The 20187-nt window shown below is 46.2% G+C and overlaps 1 protein-coding gene across 1 annotated transcript in view; it reads right to left on the bottom strand.

The window, feature by feature from the left end:
• Nucleotides 1–20187, bottom strand: part of COL26A1 (collagen type XXVI alpha 1 chain) — a 715305-nt gene that overhangs the window by 66947 nt on the left and 628171 nt on the right. Inside the window, exons 5-7 of the mRNA XM_078679370.1 lie at nucleotides 16157–16310; nucleotides 11839–11886; nucleotides 4981–5097 (exon numbers count right to left, since the gene is read on the bottom strand). Coding sequence (XP_078535496.1) covers nucleotides 4981–5097; nucleotides 11839–11886; nucleotides 16157–16310 — 319 coding nt within the window. The remainder of the gene's footprint in view (nucleotides 1–4980; nucleotides 5098–11838; nucleotides 11887–16156; nucleotides 16311–20187) is intronic.

The raw sequence follows: 20187 nt of genomic DNA, 5'->3' as shown, positions 1-20187 counted from the left end.
AAGCTTGAGTTGTATATGATGCCTTTTGGAACTGCGTTGTAGACAACGAAAGACTCATGATAGCTACTCAAGCAAAAATGCATTTTGTGTATAGTCACGCAAATTCTGGTCACCTGCTCAGCTCATCTGTCAGGTCAGCTAAGTTGAGAACGAGGAATACTGAGCAGAAATGAACAGGATGTATGACGGTACAACGCGTACCGTTACAACGCGTACCTTTACGACGCAGGTTTAACAACGCAAGTCATTACAACGACTTGCGTTGGGGGGCGCTGGATAGTGAATAGTTTAATTTACTATTCCAACTCCAGTCCCCGTGGATAGTAGGGAAGGTGTTGGATAGTAAATTAAACTATCCCCTATCCTAGAGCGCCCTCCAGCGAAAGTCGTTGTAACGACTTTCGTTGTAATTCCTGCGTTGTAACAGTACCGTGTTGTAACGGTTCCGTTGTAAAGGATGTTTCCCAATGAACAACACTGCCCTTCACTGTTCTACAAAGAAGTACATAAAGGCGTCCGGCGGACCACCCCCACCACCCTCTGCCTGTCCTCCCCATGTCAAATATTATTTAAAGAAAATACTGGCATCCTGCCCTTCTCTCCATCATTATTAACCATACCGACGCCCTCCTCACCCAAATTCACCCCAAACAAATGTTCAAGCTGCATCATTCAATTATACAAACAAATGCAAGCTGGTGAAAAGAAAGTGGTATATCAAAGGAGGTCAAAGGTAAAATCCTATTAGCCTCTCACAAGGACTATCACTCTGACCATATATGTTCATGACATAACTTGTCTAGAGCCATAAAGTTGTCCATACAAGACTGGGTTGTGTATGTAACATTAGTGACATTTCCGAAACAAAAACTCATCGCAGCGTAAGACATTGAGGATTTCATCGAACCATCTTTCTCCAGGGCCTACTTTGGAAGCAGAATCATATATGGCATCAGGGGCCTTGCCAGAGAGGGATGACATCATTAACTCCACCTTTTGTGTATTCACAAGGAATTGTGTCTTCAAGTTATCCACTGTGCAGATCCTTGCTCGGTTTTAAGTGGTGGTCTCCGGAGCCACTCATTCCTGTAAAATTGCATAAGAGATATAGGGGCAGATTTATGATGCCCTTGCGCCTCCTTGCGCCGCAATTGCGTCACTAAATGTGATGCAACGGCGGCGCTACCAATGCGCCCTATTTACAACGTGACGCATCTAAGAGATGCGTCACGTTGGAAAGCCCTTCGCCATAAGGAGGCGTTCCTGCGCAGGGGGGGCGTTCCTGCGCAGGAACGCCTCCTAAAAGTGGCTGAGTGATATCTATGAGATTTCACTCAGTCACTTTCTACGTCAATTCCTTACGCCTGCTTGAAGCAGGCGTAAGGGTGACGCAACATGCATTAAATAGGAGGCTCCTGTGCATTGCAGGAGTCATGTTGCACTTGCGACATGACTCCTGCAATGCGCCGCCCGTACGCCGAGAGATGCGTCACGCATCCTCACTGCCTTGCACCATGGTGCGCTGCATCATAAATGCGGCGCACCATGGGTGGCGGAGCAGTGTCGCACTGTGGCGCATGTTAACTGGCGCATCCCTGGGGATGCGCCAGTTAACATAAATCTGCCCCATAGTATTGAAGGGGCCTAGATTTAGGATTGGATGAGTAGTGTGTCACTTATTTCTCCTTTACATCCACTGGAGAATCAACTCACTCCTCCTTTGATCCTGATGCGGGGTGATGGTGGGGCAAAGGAAAAATGAGGATCTACATCTTTTGGTCGGAGACCCTTAGGAGTAAGGTTTCTGCAGGAATGCCACAGTCTCAGTGACCATATTCTGGTACTGATGAGGCAACTGACATAGCCGAAGGAAACTGGGGCAAAGTAGAAGCCTGCTGAGGAGGAGTTCTCATTCCTTTTAACATGAATACCTGAGGCTGCTAGAAGATTGGTTCTGAACCCTCAGGTGCTTAAACACAGAAGCATTGGACGTATGTTTCTAGAGCCTGGGAGTCTTCAGGATCAACGATTCAATATCCAACCAATAGGATTTATTTGTTTTAATGCACCACCTCAGATCACATTTAACCAGCACCTAGTTAGTATTTTGCAAATCATAGCGGTAGCAAGGCCACTCCGCAACACTGACTAGTGCCCACTCATGTGGGCTTGTGTCATGATGGGTCCCTGACTTTGGGCCAGAATTAGAGTTTGGTGGACGAGTATTTCATCATAAACATGACGGATACCCGGGGTGCCTTGTTGCAAAATCATTATTTCCTAATGCACTTGTAATAAGGTGGACAGGATATCTGTCACGTTTGTCACGGAGGACCCCTCCAAAAAGGTCTAAATCAGGCTTGGTGTGTTTTGATAGAGATGTGACCTGTATCCAGAGGTTCACCTTGGACTCATGTAAGGGTCACTTCTGGTGCATCAAGTGGTACGCAGTCTCCATGACTACTGGGAGATGCCCAGCATACAAAGTAGGCACCAGCAGCTTAGTAGGCTTTGCAAGGACTTGAGCCTTGATAATGACATACCCGGGTCGCAGGTCGATATACCAGGAGGTTCTAGGCCATGTTTCGAGCCCAGCCTTGTACAGAGGGGCGTACAACTATTGAGCGCCCTGCACCACAAATGAAGTAGAGTTCATCCATCTATCAATCAATCAATAAATCAATATTTGTATAGTGCGGCTTATCGCTCTGGAGGGGGATCCAGGCACTGCTAGAGATCAGTGAATGGCTATCCCAACTGTAGTGCCAAGAGTATGCACTCTTTCCCCCTGAAGGTTCAAGGGTGATTCAAGCTCACATTGTTTCAGAAGGCTTTGCTGAGCCCATTTACACTGACTCCTCCTCCATGATTTACGTCATCGACCCTTATTTTGGAGTTTCATGCTACGAGCTGTTAATACATTAATTGCTTTAGATTTTATGATCTTCAATACATCACAACGATCGCACTGAAATGGGACGAAGATTTCTCACTGCCTTCTTAGGTTCTGTTTAGCTAGCTACACCTGCAGGGACCTGCTGGTGCGCTCCTCCTTGTGATCCACGCATTTGCAGCCATTTTATCCTGACCTCATCATAACATTGTCTTATTTTGTGCAAAAGCTTAAATGTGGTTAGTGGTTATGGTGCACACCTAAAAATGATTTGGTGAATTCACTATGAGTTCATATTTTTAATGTTAATTGCGATCAACTGTACTCCTCGAAAACCAGGCTTCCATTATTTGACGGAGAGGAAGTTTGGGATAGCGGTCCTAGAATCTTGGACAGGGGCGGCTCCTCTGTTTAAACAGAGGAGCGTCGCCCCACAAAGAAAAGCGGAAAAATAAAATGGTAATAAAGTTTATTTATTTATTTGTTTTTCAGCAAACGACCCATCCCAAACTGAGTGACAGGACGGGCCAGTGGCTGCCTGTGCACTTTAAAATGTGCATGTACCTTTGGCCGGCCACCTTGCAACGTCCAGCCAGATATGTGCATTTTAATCTTCTCTAACCGAGTTGTCTAAGGCAGCTGGGTTAGAGAAAGCACCGGCCCCCAGTGCTACTGAGAGCAGTGAGTGAGGCCGCTCCCTCCAATCCTGGTACTTCTCATGCTGGTGAGAGCAGCATCAGGACTAGTAAGGGGAGCTGACTGGTTCCCACTTTGGAGCCTGCCTTCAGAGAAGCCGGACGGAGGAGTACGACCGTTGCACAGGAGGGTAAGTGTATTTTATGTTGTTTATTTTTTTGTGTCCCCTGCCCCACCAACCTCGGTACATGCTAGCCACCACTGATCTTTGAATAGATGTGCAGAAGTTATTCTCTCCTAGCGCTTGAAGGGACAAAAAATCTGTGCCAAGATCATCATGAGAATAATTTCTGCAAATATTACAAGAACCAGAGGAAGGAGGAAGGGTTCAGTTTTCCACTGGCAGGCAGACTGGAGAGGTTTCAGACTTCTTAGGATGATGGCCACCTTCACAGGGTCACACAGAAGCTAATCATTGGTCAACACAAGCACCTCTGATGATCAAGAACAACAGGTTTCTGACTCTACAGGCTGAAAAAGAGAATTAACTTATCATTCCGCCGGCTCTTCATGAGTTTGCATTTCTGATAAAAGTTTCGTCAGTTGAGAACTTTCCCCGGTGTGGTTCATCGGAAATATATTTTGAAAGGCAAAACTATTTTTAGATTAATTAATGGCCAGACGCAACTTGCCACCAGTGCTTAATTTGACCCAAAAAAACCATTAACTTCTAGGGCTGTTGTCAGGAGGCCCCTGCAGCTTGCACCAACCATTGACCCTGCCAGCTCTTCCAATTATATTATCAATTTGTAACTATCATCCTCCTACACGTGTGACAATTCAGACTATTCCAGGGCCCCAAAACTGTAAGAATGGCTTTGGCAGCTGGTAGAATTCATTTTAATGTAAATTGGATTCATAAACAGCTGTTGCTGTGCTCAACTCTAAATTGGCCAAACATTGCCACCATGTGGCAGGCTGCGTACGTGCTGGGGCCGAACACCATAAACCACTGGCTCAAATTAAGCACTGCTGGCTACTGCTCATAATGTTGGGATTAGCAAGGATGGTGCCTCAGAACACAAGAGGTGGCACATGTTGCTCCACGAAGACCACATCCATGGCAGATGTTCAATGTAACTATTTAGGAAAGTTCAATTTCGAATCAGTCCTTATAAATGTATCTAATGAAGGTACCGCTGCTTGTTCGCTTTCTGCTTTGTAACCCTTGGGATCATTATTTGGGTCTGAATGAATGCATGAACCGATAGGCCCTGTATTATGTATGATGTGAAACACCTCTGTTGCACATTTGTTTGAAAAATGCAAAATATTGTCAAGACCACTCTGTAAAGCATAATACAGGCGACCGCCCTTCCCTTCACTCTTACTGCCAATCTACAAAGAAGAAGGACATACCTTAGGAAATATCTGAAATATGCATGCCATACCTGGGGGACCCGCTGGTCCACTGTCACCAATCTGGCCTTGATCACCTTTGGCTCCTGGGGGGCCCGGAAGTCCTACAGGTCCAGGGGGGCCAGGAGGGGCTGTCAGTCCCGGTAGACCTAGTTAGATTACAGAACACACAATGCTGAATGTTTGCCTTGGAAGGTAAATCATTTCTGAGTCAGTAGAGTAAGAAAGGGAGTGTCCCGGAGATCACACTTCTCATAGACAGTTATTAAAGGGTCCATATTGCACAAAAAACTGATCAATTAACAGAGAAGAGTTTTGGCACACTTTGTGTACATCAAGACTTGTAAAGTGGAAGTCGCTATGTGTGTATTAGATTCAACTATAGGTAAGGTACTACTAACATGCAGTACTAAAGATACATTCAGTTGAAACGCAGCACTGATTTTACCACAGAAAAATAAAGAAAGACAACATAGTGAATGGCTTTCTCTAAAGACAAGTTCACATTTAGGGCCATATGTATCAACATACCCTTTTGCGATTTCTTAATAGCGAATATTAAGGAATCGCTATTTAGAAATCGCAAAATGGTATGTATGTAGAAAATCGCTTTTTATTAGCGATTCCTTAAAATTCCTTAATTGCGATTAGCAAATTGCTAATCGCAATTAAGGAATAATTTCCCATTCATGTCTATGGGCCAGGAGGCCCATAGGAATGAATGTGAAATTATTCTCAATTTGCGATTCGCAATTTGCTAATCGCAAATTGAGAATAATTTCAAGGGTGCAGGGGTGTCTCAAGAACACCCTGCTGCACCCCTGAAAATGACATGTGTGCGCATATGGCGCACATACATGCCCTAAGGGCATGTATGCCCTAAGGGCATGAATGAGCGTCACATGACACCTTTACAAATTGCATAAAGTGCATTTGTAAAAGAAATCGCAAATTACCACCAACTACAAGTTGGTGGTAATTTGCGATTCCTTAAGGGCCTTTTGGATTTTTTTTTTGCATCATACATTGCATTTAAGGAATCGCAAAATTTGCGATTCCTTAACTGCACTCGCAAAATAAGGAAGGGCAAATTTTGCGATTCCTTATTTTGCACCCAAATACTTTCATACATACCATTTTGCAAAAATGGGTTCGCAAACGTCGAAATTCTGCAAATTTTGCCGTTCGCGAACCCATTTGGCCTTAATACATATGGCCCTTAGTCACTTAGTAGGCCGAAGTATGTCAATCAAGGTCACTAGTGCAATGAGTCAGTAGCTTAACTAGTCGTCAGTTCCCACTTTCAAGTGAATTTGCAATGTAGCACAATGCACAACGGGAACTTCAACACAGCCAGGAAGTCCAAAGTTACCATCCAACCAGCTGTACTGAACAAGGAACTGAATGCTCAAAAATCTGAAATAATGTTACTGTCTTAATAGTGCAAAGAAAGCACTTTCTAGGTCAGGTAAGTCCCCTTCAGCCAGTTGTGTTTTCTTTCAGCTGAACTCACTCTGTGCCTCAAAAGAACACGATTGAGAAATTAAAAGGTAAAAAGGCCATGATTGGTTGACTTTGACTCAAGACGATGGAGGCCAGTGGGAAGCTACCTGGGCTTTCTGGGCCTCAGCTGCGTTTACAGCGCAAGCTCTGACATGGTTTCAATGTATGGTCAAGTACCTACAGAGTTGGTTAGGTCTTGTTCATGTACATGTATGCAGATAACGCGTATAGAGTCGCAAGCACAGGTACTATGCGGTGCACACCGCCAAGGTCATGTGCAGCTGTGGGACCCCTGCGTACACCTGTCACTTGCGTCACATCACAGAGCCCAAGAAAGGTCACCATCAAAGCCTGGGATGAACCAAGCATCCCTACAATGTCTGAGCCGCAGCGGATGAAGAGGATCACAAGAGGAGACGCGGGCAGCTGGGAATTCATACTACTGGCACGGTACCCGGTCAGGGGAGGTGGGTCTCAGCCACACGGGCTTTACAAGCCAGCATGGGGTCTGTGTAATAGAGGACTGGCGGCTGTATGACAAGGAGCCAGGGCACACTGTTGAGAGAAGGGTCTGGTTACCAGCCTGAAAATCCTGTTGTAAACACCAAACAGGATACCTAACTTTTACTTTCTGAAGCCTCAAGAAGTACACTGTACGGAGAGATGAGATAACACAGACTGCTCAAAAGTAAGCACGCTGGGTCTACACAGACTGCTCAAAAGCAAACCCACTGATTCCGCATCCACTGGGTCCACATCCACTGAGTTCACACAGACTGCTCAAAAGCAAGCCCACAGGGTCCACAGAGACTGCTCAAAACAAGTCCACACAGACTGCTCAAAAGCAAGTCCACAGAGACTGCTCAAAACAAGTCCACAGAGACTGCTCAAAAGCAGGTCCACTGAGTCCACATCCACTGGGTCCACACAGACTGCTCAAAGGCAAGTCCACAGAGACTGCTCAAAACAAGTCCACACAGACTGCTCAAAAGCAGGTCCACTGAGTCCACATCCACTGGGTCCACACAGACTGCTCAAAGGCAAGTCCACAGAGACTGCTCAAAACAAGTCCACACAGACTGCTCAAAAGCAGGTCCACTGAGTCCACATCCACTGGGTCCACACAGACTGCTCAAAGGCAAGTCCACTGGGTCCAGAGAGACTGCTCAAAACAAGTCCACACAGACAGATCAAAAGCAGGTTCACTGGGTCCACACAGACTGATCAAACGCAAGTTCACTGGGTCCACACCTGGATTCCCTCTCCTTCTGCATCTGTGTATCAGTGCTACTGTGAAAATGTGAATTAATCAGTGACTCGATTACTATGTATACTTTTTTATGTGGCTTTTATTTCTTGTGCTGTAAACGGAATTTGAGATTTAGTTACAGCAAGGTTCCGATAAAACAGCTGGATCTACATTATATGCGGGGCCGAGGGCCACCTGGACTGATCAGCAGGCCCCAGGACTGCTGGCATCTGATTACTGCACAAAAACTCATCTTTACAAGGGAGCACAATATTCTACGCAGGGTGCTAACACAGAATATTAGCAGCTAGCAATAAATGTTACCAGGAAACCACTCTAGATGAAATGCACCCCCTGGCCTTTGGTTTAATAAGTATGATCGACTGGAGGAAGGCTGTTTGCAGCTGGCATTATATGCACATATATTTACGAGCTAACAACTCAGTGAAAACTGTGGCAGACATTTTTCTATCCAATCTTGACTATCTGATGTGCCATTTCGTACAGATGTGCTGCTGAAAGGGAAACATTACCTACCTGTTAACATTAGTTCTGCTGCCTGATATCGGCTATGCGTATTCTGCCATCTAGTGGTTGTGCTTAGAGAGTGCAGCTTTTTCTTCGTAGACCAGTGTAGAAAGACGATTTCCAAGTAGAACTCGAGACACACACATCTGAACTCGCACTGTACTAGTCGCAGGTCCACAGTTATCCCAAATCAAAATGCCCTGAGCTCCTTAATATAATTAAGTCACTGACATACTGAAACAGGAGCTCACCTGGTGAGACAGCCGCTGCCTGTGCTGTCAGGGCCGATTCTAGGGTTTGCGGGCCCCGGGCCAAAAGGGAATGTGCGGGGCCCCTCTAACTTACATAAGTGACACAGCTCAGGAAGCTGCGAGGTGCAGACTCCTCCTGGGCTGCAGCTCCTCCTCCCAGCCTACTTCAAGCACCTCTTTTACAGACCCTTTCGGGCTGAAGGTGTGAGGATTGCTTGTTGGCTGAAAGTTAAACTGTGGTGGGTGCTAAAATGCTGGACAATGGGTGTCCTGCAGTGTCTTTGAATAGTCTCCTTGCAATTGGGACAAGAGGAAGTGTCTCCCTCCCCAAGGTCTCCGGATATCATCCCTAAGAGGCCAGGGGAGGAGGGGCCCTCCCATTGACCCTAATTGCAAGGAGACACCTTTCTTTCAAATGGATCACTAGGGAATCAACAGGACACACCACCGGTGCGGGCCCCATGCTGGTGGGCTGAGCCACACTGCCCAGGCCCAGGCCCAGGACCTGTGTGCTGTGGCAATCCATTCAGTGCCAGAAGCCTCTGCTCCTAAGGTATTGGATGACAAATCATGACAAGGCTTTCTTATATCACCTGTGGCACCACTGGGAACTCCAAAGGCATTGATGAATTCTCTGATGTGGTTTCCATTCATCTTTTCTGCGGGCTCTACAATAGATTGTCTCTCCGCAACAACACTCTCCACCACCGGGATTTCGGGCCAGATGCACAACTGTTTTTTTGCGGTCGCAAACAGGTAATCGGCCCACTTGCGACCACAAAATTTGTCTGCCGCATGTCCAAACCCAATTTTGCGAGTCGGTAACCTGTTACCGAATCGCTAAATAGGGTTTGCAAGTCGCAATTAGGAAGGGGCATGCCAAGGGCGTCCCTTCCTAATAGCGATGCGCACTTCGATGTACAATTGCTTTGTGACCGCAACTGCAGTCACAAAACACTCGCAGTTTACCGCCTACTACAACTAGGTGGTAAGCCACTCACAAACGGAAAGGGGTCCCCCAGGGGACCCTGTCCCCTTTGTGAATGGATGTGAAAATATTTTTTACGAGCAGGGTGTGATCCCACGGACCACTGCCTACTCTTAAAAAATTAAACGGAAAGGTTTCATTTTTCTTTTTTAAATGCATCTAGTTTTTCTTTAAGGAAAACGTGATCCATTTGAAAAAAAAACCTACTTTATTTTAGAAGCAGTCACAGACATGGTGGTCTTCGGTCCCCAGCAGGCTACCGTTTCTGGGAGTGCTAGCCGTTCCCAATGTGGGGGCAAATTGCACCTGTCTCATGAATATTAATGAGGCATGCAATTTGTGAGCCCATTAGGAATCGCAAACAGTGTCTGAGACACTGTTGTAATTTAGAATTTGCGAGTCGCAACACAAAGCAATTTGCGACTCGCAAATTGTAAGGGTCGTATATCTGGCCCTTCTAGTTGAACTTGCACTTCCTTCTGCGTGGCCCATCCTCGTGTTCCTCCTAACTTGCCGTGCTTGCCATTTTAAGCTTGGATTCGCGTCAGTAACGTTCTCAAGGTATCCTCTGCTTTCCCTCACAGTGCAACTGACTCACTTGCTAATTCTTTGATCAGCGGCCGTCAGTGCGATGTTAGCAATGTGCGATCTTTACTGAATTGCAAATTGCATTCAGTATTTCACGACTTCAAATAATGATTATTTGTCGTCCCAATTCACTGCATCTTGGTACATCATAATGTGTGAATCACACCTTGCGAGTCATTACTTTTCACAAACTATGAGCCAAATTCTGATGTATATAAATCAGGCCTAAAAATAAAATAATAAGTCGGACTTGAGGGTATAACGCTGGGCACTGAAAGTCTTCAGACCAGTATTTACATTGGTAGAATTTCCAAACTGCCCTGGACTTGCTGGTTTTCAGCAGGCAAGGATGCTACATGAAGTATAAAAACAAAAATATAGCAGACACGGACATCCAAGTGCATCCATTCATCCATTCAACCACTGTGTCTAATGTTTACCGATGTAACCACTCCATGCCTCGTGTCACGTTCCACGCATCAGCCATCACTCGGAGCTTGCCCTAGAGTTTCTATATTAAAGTATTTGTCTTGACTCCATCACTTCATGCGAAGGCTGGTCCATGGAATCCCTGCTGCGTATTCCACGGATCCAGGGTTTCTGCGGGGAGCTCTTCCATTGATCCGCCACCTCTAAAATGTGATGTTCCTCGTGGATCTGGCACTGTTGCTATGGATACTTCCATCAACATCCGAACCCCGCCTCAGGCTCTTCCAAGCATGGATGCAGTACATTATCCTGGGGATCTCTGTGGATTCACCACCTTCCATGCAGGCTCCTGAATGGATCCAGCGTCTCTGTCGGGGGTTCATTCAAACATGGATACAACACGTCAATGGCAGGTGGTCATCGGTGCCACCACAGAGTCATCAGCTATGCTTTGGGCTTTCTCTTAAAACTACTGTATCTGCTGGGTTCTGCTCCATGGATCCTTCCTCTGTGTAGTGGTATCTGATATGAATCCACTCGCTCTTCAGGGAGCTGTACCACGGATCCACCATCTGGACATTGGACTATCCTGGGGAACGACGGATCTACTCTCCTCTCGGCAACCTTTTCCGCAGATCCATGGACGTTGCATGGGATCCTGCATTGTTCTTGGAGACCTCTTGTCAGCCCCATGTGTTGGGCCTCTTCCTTAAATCCATGAATCGTGTTGGAGACTCTTCAATGGGTCCCCGGCGTTTCCCTGGATCCAGCCCTTCTGCTCTTACCTGGATCCACCAAATCAACTCAAAGAAGCTGCATGAATCCACCCCTCTGCTGGAGGCTGCCCAGCAGTCGTGGTGTGTCCATTAAGGGCGCTGGGGCATTGCCCCACAAGCCGCCCACGCCCGCCGCTCCCTCTGCATCTCTGAACTTAGGTAAACTCATCCCCAACATTTACGCCACACCACTTTCAAATGTCACCAGCCGCCACTGCTGCCCAGTGGCCATCCTACCTCCTTCAAGATGCTCCATGTGTCCACCACTGCTGAAGGACGTGCACAGGTCAGCCTTCCTGTGACACCTCTGATAATATTGACTGCAGGCATCAATCAATTTCAGTCCCCATGTCCCCTCCCTGGGGATATACAAATAGCTCAAGTGGAAAGGCTGCAGGGACTGGATTTAGTGTGTGACAACACTGCCATACAGCAACATAAAAGGATTAAAAATGACTGGTTATAGGTTCATGGAAAAATTGTGTCTGTCCCCAGTATCCTGAAATGTAGGAGAATTATTTCCAGCAATTTTCCAACAAGCAAGAGGCTGATGTGTCAGAATCAAAAAAATATTTTACCTTGTAATACAAGCTCCTCTCCGGCACCAGTGTCACCTTTAGATCGCTCTAAAAAGAAAATGACAAAAGAAACACATGGTCAGCGACTTCCATCATGTTTGAAACATGGAATACCCACATCTAGTTCAGAGAGAAATGTATACGGGCGAAGTCCACTCCAGATGCCTCCAGTGCTTCAGAGATGCTGACCTGATGTTTATCCACAGCCCTCGATGCTCTTATGTTCCAAGATAAACCAGGGTTATCCAATGCTTGGAACTGGACCACCATATACAACCAGGGATTAACTTTGTTTTTGAGTTGGTCTTGACCAGCACCAGAGCAGTCTGGGAGTTTAGAAAGCCTGCTCTGCTCACCTGATCCAGGACCACCATGGCTTGATACACGTAAAACCCGCCAGGGTCCATTTTGAAAGAAGCTCTATGCTCACAGACCAACAGCTGTACTGATGCTGAAGAACACAGGCAAGCTGAAATACAAGCATCCATCCATGCAGACACTAGACATACGGACACCCGTGCACAGGCACCAATACATGTAGGGCAATAGGTAAGCAAGTGCACAGGGGATATGTAGCAACAGACATAAAAGCACCCATTCGCACCCACATACAATCTAAATGCACTAACCAGGGTAACTTTTCTCAATAAAAATACACTTGCAGTTGCTGCTTATGATGTTGTCAGTTCTACTTATTTATGCTTCTCTCCTTTCGGATGTATGACGTTACAACGCATACTTTTACAACGCATGCCTTTACAACACATTTTTTTACAACGCAACATCCTTTACAATGCATTCCATTACAACGCATGCCATTACAACAAATTGTCTAAAAACTACCTTTACAACGCATTCCATTGCAACGCATACTACCTTTACAACGCATACCATCACAACGCATACCATTACATTGCATGTTTGGTAAGTATTGGATAGTATAGAGGTAAAAATTACTATTCTAACTCCAGGGGGTGCAACAGTAGGGTAAGTGTTGGATAGTGTAGGGGTAAAAATTACTATTCTAACTCCAGGGGTTGCAACAGTAGGGTAAGTTTTGGATAGTGTAAGGGTACTATGCGTTGTAGTGTCATGCATTGTAATGGTATGCGTTGTAATGACATGCGTTGTAATGGTATGCGTTGTAGTATCATGTGATGTAATGGTTGCATTGTAATGGCATGCGATGTAATGGATCTTGCGTTGTAAAAGTTTCGTTGTAATGGTAGTGCGTTGTAAAAGTTGCATTGTGAAGGTTGTTTCCCCTCCTTTCGAAGGAATATTGTCATTTTGCAACAGACTGGTAGGAAAAAACAAACTTGCTGCAATAGACATTTTGTCTTTGCTTGCAGCTCAAATGGATGAATGAATTCATGTTTTACAGTTGATGTGGCGCAGGCCTAGACCCTTAGTTCTAAGCAGATTTGACTTCAGTACCCCCCACACCCAAACTGCAGACGGTAAGTACTCTCTGCCAGCTCTGCCAGTCTCAGTGCTTAATTTGTGCCGGTGCTTAGCACCGGCACTTATTTATCAGGGCCGGGTCTACGCGTCTGCTGCACGCAGTATTATTCACATATATATTATATATAAGTATAACTCACATAGCCCAGTCACGGCCAGTGCCCCCAGCAATGAGCATTTCTGAAACAGCAAGTGGTGCTCTCACGATGAATATAACACCACCAGGGGAACAGTAAGTGTGCAAACATCTGCACGCCCCACTGTGGAACCTAAGCAGAGAAAGCCCACAGCACAAAGCCAACGCAAGAGGATATCCAAGCACATGGTGTGCACTCTTAGAGTAATCCCATGAGCAATGCACGCCTGATACAGCAGCTAAGACGTTTCACATGGCTACTTGCAGGACAGATTGGTTAATTCTATGGGCTATGGGTTGTGGAGACGGAGTGAGATGTCTCATGTGAACAAATAGTTCAATTGTGTTCAATTGGGTTATTTGACCAATTTCATCAGTTATTCACTTATTATTAGGGCACCAGCCAATGGGGTGCTGCAAATTAAACAGAAGCGAACTAGAACTCTCTATACTGAATAGGGCATATTTGATCGTGAAGCTTGTGCACATTAGTGTAATGTGCCAATTGTCAGTGATAAGACGTTCATGCTCTTTGAGCATGCAGCATTAGGTATGACAGCTGAGGTGACTGAGGTCATGACCCCACAGGGTACAGGTCACAGGAACACTTGGGGTGTGGCGGGACTCTGATTGTGCCACGGCTGCCTCACCAACAGCATAGAGGCCGCTGATCAGTGTCACTTTCACCACTACCTTTCCATGGCCACGCCCAGACACCATCAAGGTAGGTCGGGTAGGCGCACTGTCACCCCACATGTGCGAACAAGCTGGAGATGCCTCTTGGATCCATACTGCCTCTTATACCCCCCTCGGCTTCTATAAGGGCAGGTTGATGGCGCTGATACACCCTTGATAACAAAGATGTTATTACTCACTTTAATGTTTTGTTTTGTGCTGCAGATTAATACTACCTAATAATCAACTCAGGGCTCAGTTCAAATCTTGCCAGCCACTAAAGGTATCCCTTCTAGCCAATGAATGAATGCCTTGCGTGTTATGTCACTTTCTATCCCATTACAAACTATGGGTCTCCATACTCGACTGGTCAGTACCTTCCTTGAAGGTAGGTGGGATGTGTGGAATGTACCACCCATCACAGAACATGCAGCAGTGACAGGAAACCCCATTAGTAGCTGCCACCAGTCACCACCTGTGGATGGGGCATTCTTGCACAAGTGTTTCCCTTGTAAAAGCACTTCGACCCCCTCCTATCACCAGCCCGATTGTCAGTTCAGCCATTGAGATATAGTGCTGGAAGGGTGCACACTGGTTTATATCTGGGCGCTGTAAGCATGGAAAGGGGCGGCCAGGACTCAATGAGACTCAGCAGCGTCCTGGACCATCCCAGGAGCCCACCTACACCCTGAGGTAAGCAGCTCCCCATCCTGGCATTCCATTCATGTTCCTAATGCTCAGCCATCGCTCCCTCGCTGTGCTGGACAACACCACCCGTGGTTTCCTAAACCTGTCCCAAAGTAAATCCTCGTGAGGACAAACCGCATAAATATGACACGTTTCCATGGCCTCCGCCACAAGCAGGGGGTGGGGACCTGTCCCATCACCCCTCACTCCATGTCTCAAACTCTGAGGACACTTTATTTTGGCTTATTTTTGTCCACTGCAGAGTACAAATATCTCTGTTTGCAGTGAGATGGAGTGGGTGATGTATCTCCGTTAAGGGAATACGTCAGCATTAAGGAGCAGAGGGAACCATTTGGAATTTAATACATCACCTACCCAGCCGGTCTTTAGGCAAACTCTCCTGCGTCTCTCCTGACCTTATCTCCCTCCTCCCCCTTCACCCTACCCCTATCCCTCTCCGCTATACTCTTCTCCCCTTTCCAGCTATTGACCTTTGCCCTCACCCGTCCTTGCTTATAGTTCCCACCCTGTTTATCCACTGGACTTTCTTCTGTGAACATTCCCTCATCAGTTGAGACCTGGCTCTCTGACTGATGCCCGATGGATCTACCTTATTTAGCTATTGGGGAGATGGGCTGTGGATTCCCTCCTCGGACGTCACCTACCCAGTCGGTCTTTGGGCAGACTTCCTTTCATCTCTCCTGCCTCCTTTTCCCTCATCCTCCCCCTTCACACTTCCCCCCAACGCTTTATTTGTCTCACCTTTCTTTCCTCTCTCAATGTGCTGCTTATTTTTGATGTAATGTGTAATTGTTATAATTTTCTGTAACATTGTGTAACCTAATGTAAAGCGATCTGATACCTACAGGTCTAGCCAGCACTATATAAAACTCATTAAATAACTAAATAAATACATGTTTTCAGTTGACATGTGTACACCAATATCATATTTGCGAGCATCCGGTTGGGCAAAAGTGTTTCAAATAATCTGTGCCCGCAGATGAAGAAGAGGTGGGTGGCTCTTGGAGCGTATGCGCCAGGGGTCACTCTGTTCTCGCTGCAAGGAGATGAAAGTGGATATGATGAAAGGGCCTTGGATTGGGCCTTGAGGGTCCCCCACAGGACTGCACTCAGGTAGTGAGTATGAAAAGCACCAGGAGACAGAGAAAGAGAACCCACCGGACACTGCTGGTGATGCATAAAGATAGGGATAAGGAATCAGCCGGGGTTCTCCTAGTAACAGGTAAGCAATAGCAGATGGGTGCTTGTGACCTCTAACTCTGACCCACACGCCAGTGCTTGATGAGGGTCTTGGGCCTGGACACTGCTCTGATGTACACAAATAGGTGAACTTACCTGAAGGCCTGAGTGACTTCCTGAGAATGGTCCCCAGATCGCGCAGCGGGATCGCGTCCGGCAGAAACCCCTCATTCCATGTTTTTGCTGTCCTGGTGACCGGTAGATCATTTTCTGAAGGGGGGGATTTCTCAGGGGCCTCCAGAAGAAGAATCTAAAAAAGATCAAATAAGCACATATCACGCACACTGCACATTCAGCTGTTTTTTTCTCTGCTCCAAAATCCTGTTTGTATCAATTTACCAACAGGCTTTCACGGTACACAGGATCGGAGTCACATTTGTCAAAAGGCTCCCTTTTCTATTCTTGATCCCGGGACATGCACTAACGTACAGCAAGTTGTGTTATCCTGTGTAACTGTCTTCTACCACAGCACTGTAGAGCTTTCTTGATGTCTTCACCTTTTTTTATACATTCAGGGTTTTCCATGGTTCGCTTGTATATGGTGTGTGGTTGTGTTTGGTTATCAGAGGGATGTTGAGTCTTCACTACTGTTCCTGGCAGGTACTGTCACACTAAAACTAATCTGAGACAGAAAGTTCTTGGTGGTGTGGTGCATATAGGGATCAGCGCCCCAAAGAACACTTCTCTTTTATTTGATTTGTTCGGTAGGTTGTACATTGAATGGTAGCATAGATATTGTGGTCATGCTGGGTGGCGGTTGTATGTTTGAGCTAACATTTTCTGCAGGGATCTGAGATATATGTTGGTGTGGGATTTGGAAGTGTTGCTGATTTCCAGCTATATGGCTTTTGCAGGTGTAGGCTGTGTTTGGTGGGGTCAGGGTTCTGAAACAACCTAGGTCTAATTGGAAATGTGTTGTGAAGTGGGTTTTGTTGGGATTAGGCCTGTGTGGTAAATTCCCGCGGAATTTGGGTCACTTGGCATTCTGCTGAGAACGCGAAATTGCGAAAAATTCCACGAGCCGCGGCTTTGCGGAATTCTTTGCTTGTTCGTGCTTTTCAAAATGCATGTGCCCGAGATATTTCTCCCCGAGCACGCAAACAGCGTTCAGGAACAGGAAAAAAGCATCGCGAATGGGCGGAATGAGCAATTCCGTGTGTTTGTGAAACTTTTGCGTGCTCGCGGAGATATTTTAATATTTCGCTGATCTTTCCGTAGTGCGACTGCGCAAATTACGCTCACCCCTAGTTGGGATGTAATTGGTGTTGCCTGATGACGGCCAATTGTGTAATATTGGACATCGACTGGATACATGCGTTAAGGTCCATTGTTTACTCTATGCTGATTGGGTGCAGACCCGGTTCTAGCTGGTGGGCTGGGTGGGCCAGGCCCCCCGAAACATGAGTCCTGGCCCTCGCAGTGACAGCACGAAGGCCGATAGAAAATGGTTACTTTGATTTAAAACATTCCTCCGAACTTTGTTTTTCTTCCTATCCTGGGAGTTGCGTGATTGGGCCTGGGCTCTTCCTCACAGGCAACCCCAATCATGCATCTCCTTTTAAAAAGGTGGGCTGTGTCCGCGCCCACTCGTGCAGGTAAAATAGGGGCATGGCGAAGGGGATAAATCCTTACTTTGGCACGGCTAACCTTTGCCTACTATCCTTGTGCGTGGATATTTCCTTGTTTATTGCACGCTAGAGAAAATAAGTTTGTTTATCCTGATTCACTTTTCCTGGCGCCTGCAGCTGCTTATCAGAGCGGGCTGTGACATCGAGTTTTTAAAATCAGGGAAGGCCCTGCGTCATTAAACATTTTTTTTTATCATTATCAAGGTCGGCTCTGCTACTGATGCAAGACAATAAAAACTGTCCAGATAACTCTGGTGATTTATGATCCTGCTGGAGAGCAAGCATTTGTCTGTTGATAGTTTTGAAATGCAGATTAACTGTATTGTATGTGGATAGCTCAGTGGGTTACTGCCTTTGTCACAAAGATCCTTATGTTATTTTCAGTTCAGAAGTTAAAATCCTTACATAAGCAAGTGACCTATGAACTGTCATCAAAGAGCTGCTTACAAACCTGAATGGTATAGTTAGAACTTCACTTTTTTTTGTCTGTGTTGCGATATAGTTAGAACTTCCCCACTTTTTCATTATTCTACTGTTGCTAAAAATAGTGCGTTTGGGCAGATATGCATTTTTATCAGTAAAGCCAACCCCCAAGCACTGGATTACTCTCTGAATCCTGAGTTTGTGCTTCTCCAGACCAAACCTTCTTAAAATATTCTGTCCACCAGTATGGATGAAATGTGATTCATACACCTTGTTATCCTCATTGGCTTATGTGAGATTCCCTGTAAATTGATTTAGATACTTGTATGATTCATTGTCTCTGAATAATGTATGTGTGATGTAAAGTGCTATGACACCCTACACTGATCTGAGTAGCGCTATACAACAAATGAAAGGCATATGAGAGAGTGGCTCCGGAGAGATGAGGGGTGCTGGTGGAGGGTGGCATTGATGGAATCAGAGAAGGATGTCAATAGGGGGAGGGGCTATGGGGCGATAAGGGATGCTGTTGGAGGGTGGCAGTGAGGGTATCCGAGGATGGGACATGATGAAGGGAAGTAGAGCGAGAAGAGGGGAACTGGTGGAGGGTGGCAGTGAGGGAGTCTGAGGAGGAGGTCATGAGGGGGAGGGGCTATGAAGAGAAGAGGGGCACTGTTGGGGGATGGCAGTGAGGGAATCCGAGGAGGAAGTCATTGAGGGGAGCTATGGAGAGATGAGGGTGGCAGTGTGGGAGTCTGAGGAGGAGGTCATGAGAGGTAGGGGCTATGGAGAGAAGAGGGGCACTGGTGGAGGATGAACGTGAGGATGTCCGAGGAGGAGTTCATGAGGGGGAGGGGCTATGAAGAGAAGAGGGGCACTGTTGGGGGATGGCAGTGAGGGAATCCGAGGAGGAAGTCATTGAGGGGAGCTATGGAGAGATGAGGGTGGCAGTGTGGGAGTCTGAGGGGAGAGGCTACGGAGAAATGAAGGGCACTGTTAGAGGGTGGTAGTAAAGATATCTACGGAGAAAGAGGTAATTGGTGGGGAGACAAAAAAGACTTTCGCACCAGCGCTATAGCCGGCCCTGTCATGACCTTTCTGTTTTTGTTTATTTAATTAGCAGTCGGGTCATCAGGGCAACTGTGGAACATATTTTAAAGTGCGTGCTAATTATATTTACTGCTATATTCAATGTTTTAAGTTTGAAGGTGATTTTACAAATTTTTTTTAAGGGAATAATGTAAGTGGAGCCAGATGGTGGCTGATATGGGGATGGGGCCCAAGGTCGGCTGTGAGAAAAGGTGCACTGGAGAGGGGTGGTAGAAAAGTGGATAATCAAGCCTGGAAGTGTGTGCGCTGCAGAGTCCGGGGTCAGGTGGAGGTAGGTAAGAAGAGGGATTCTCCCTGAAGGCTCACGCAAAGGGAGCCAGAGAAGTGTCACTTGCCTGATTCTCCCACCTCAGAAACCTCCTCTTCCCATCAAAGGGACATTACATGGAAAAAAACACTTTTTGAGAGTGATAAGATTTAGAAAGAGATTTGGAAAAGAGCGCGTTTTACTTGGCTTTGTAAGACTAAGGAGATAAAGGAAGGCCTTGAAGCAGGCCTGGCTAGTTATATAAGAGACAAATCGGGCCCACAGTAGCCCACCCTGATGCACCCTGGCCCACCCAAATAAAAATTCCTGTAGCCGCACCTGATTGGGTAGCTGCTTGATGTTCACTAGTTTTGGTGATGTTACTGAACACTACATGTTTTATAAGTGTGCAGTTTATAGTACAACAAAATAACCAACATATAACCGTACAAAAACAGAATCAAAGTACAAATCTGCTAATTTAGCCAATACCAGATTGATGACCTGAGATAGACTTAGTAACGGCCATAATAGTGAGCTGTTATAAGGAGCTTCGAGATACTTACTGTTACTTGTGCTCCCAAACAGATTACGAATTATACCCTGCAGGTATTGATTTAGTTATTATTGCATGCACGACAGAAATGAGGGGATGACTGTTGCGTGTCCTTTTGGTGTATGGATCACAGGAGTGCTGCTGAATTCCTAAGAGGGTGGAA

This window comes from Lissotriton helveticus, chromosome 3_1 (assembly GCF_964261635.1).
Source record: "Lissotriton helveticus chromosome 3_1, aLisHel1.1, whole genome shotgun sequence".
NCBI lineage: Eukaryota > Metazoa > Chordata > Amphibia > Caudata > Salamandridae > Lissotriton > Lissotriton helveticus.
This window is presented reverse-complemented; position numbering and strand designations above follow the sequence as displayed.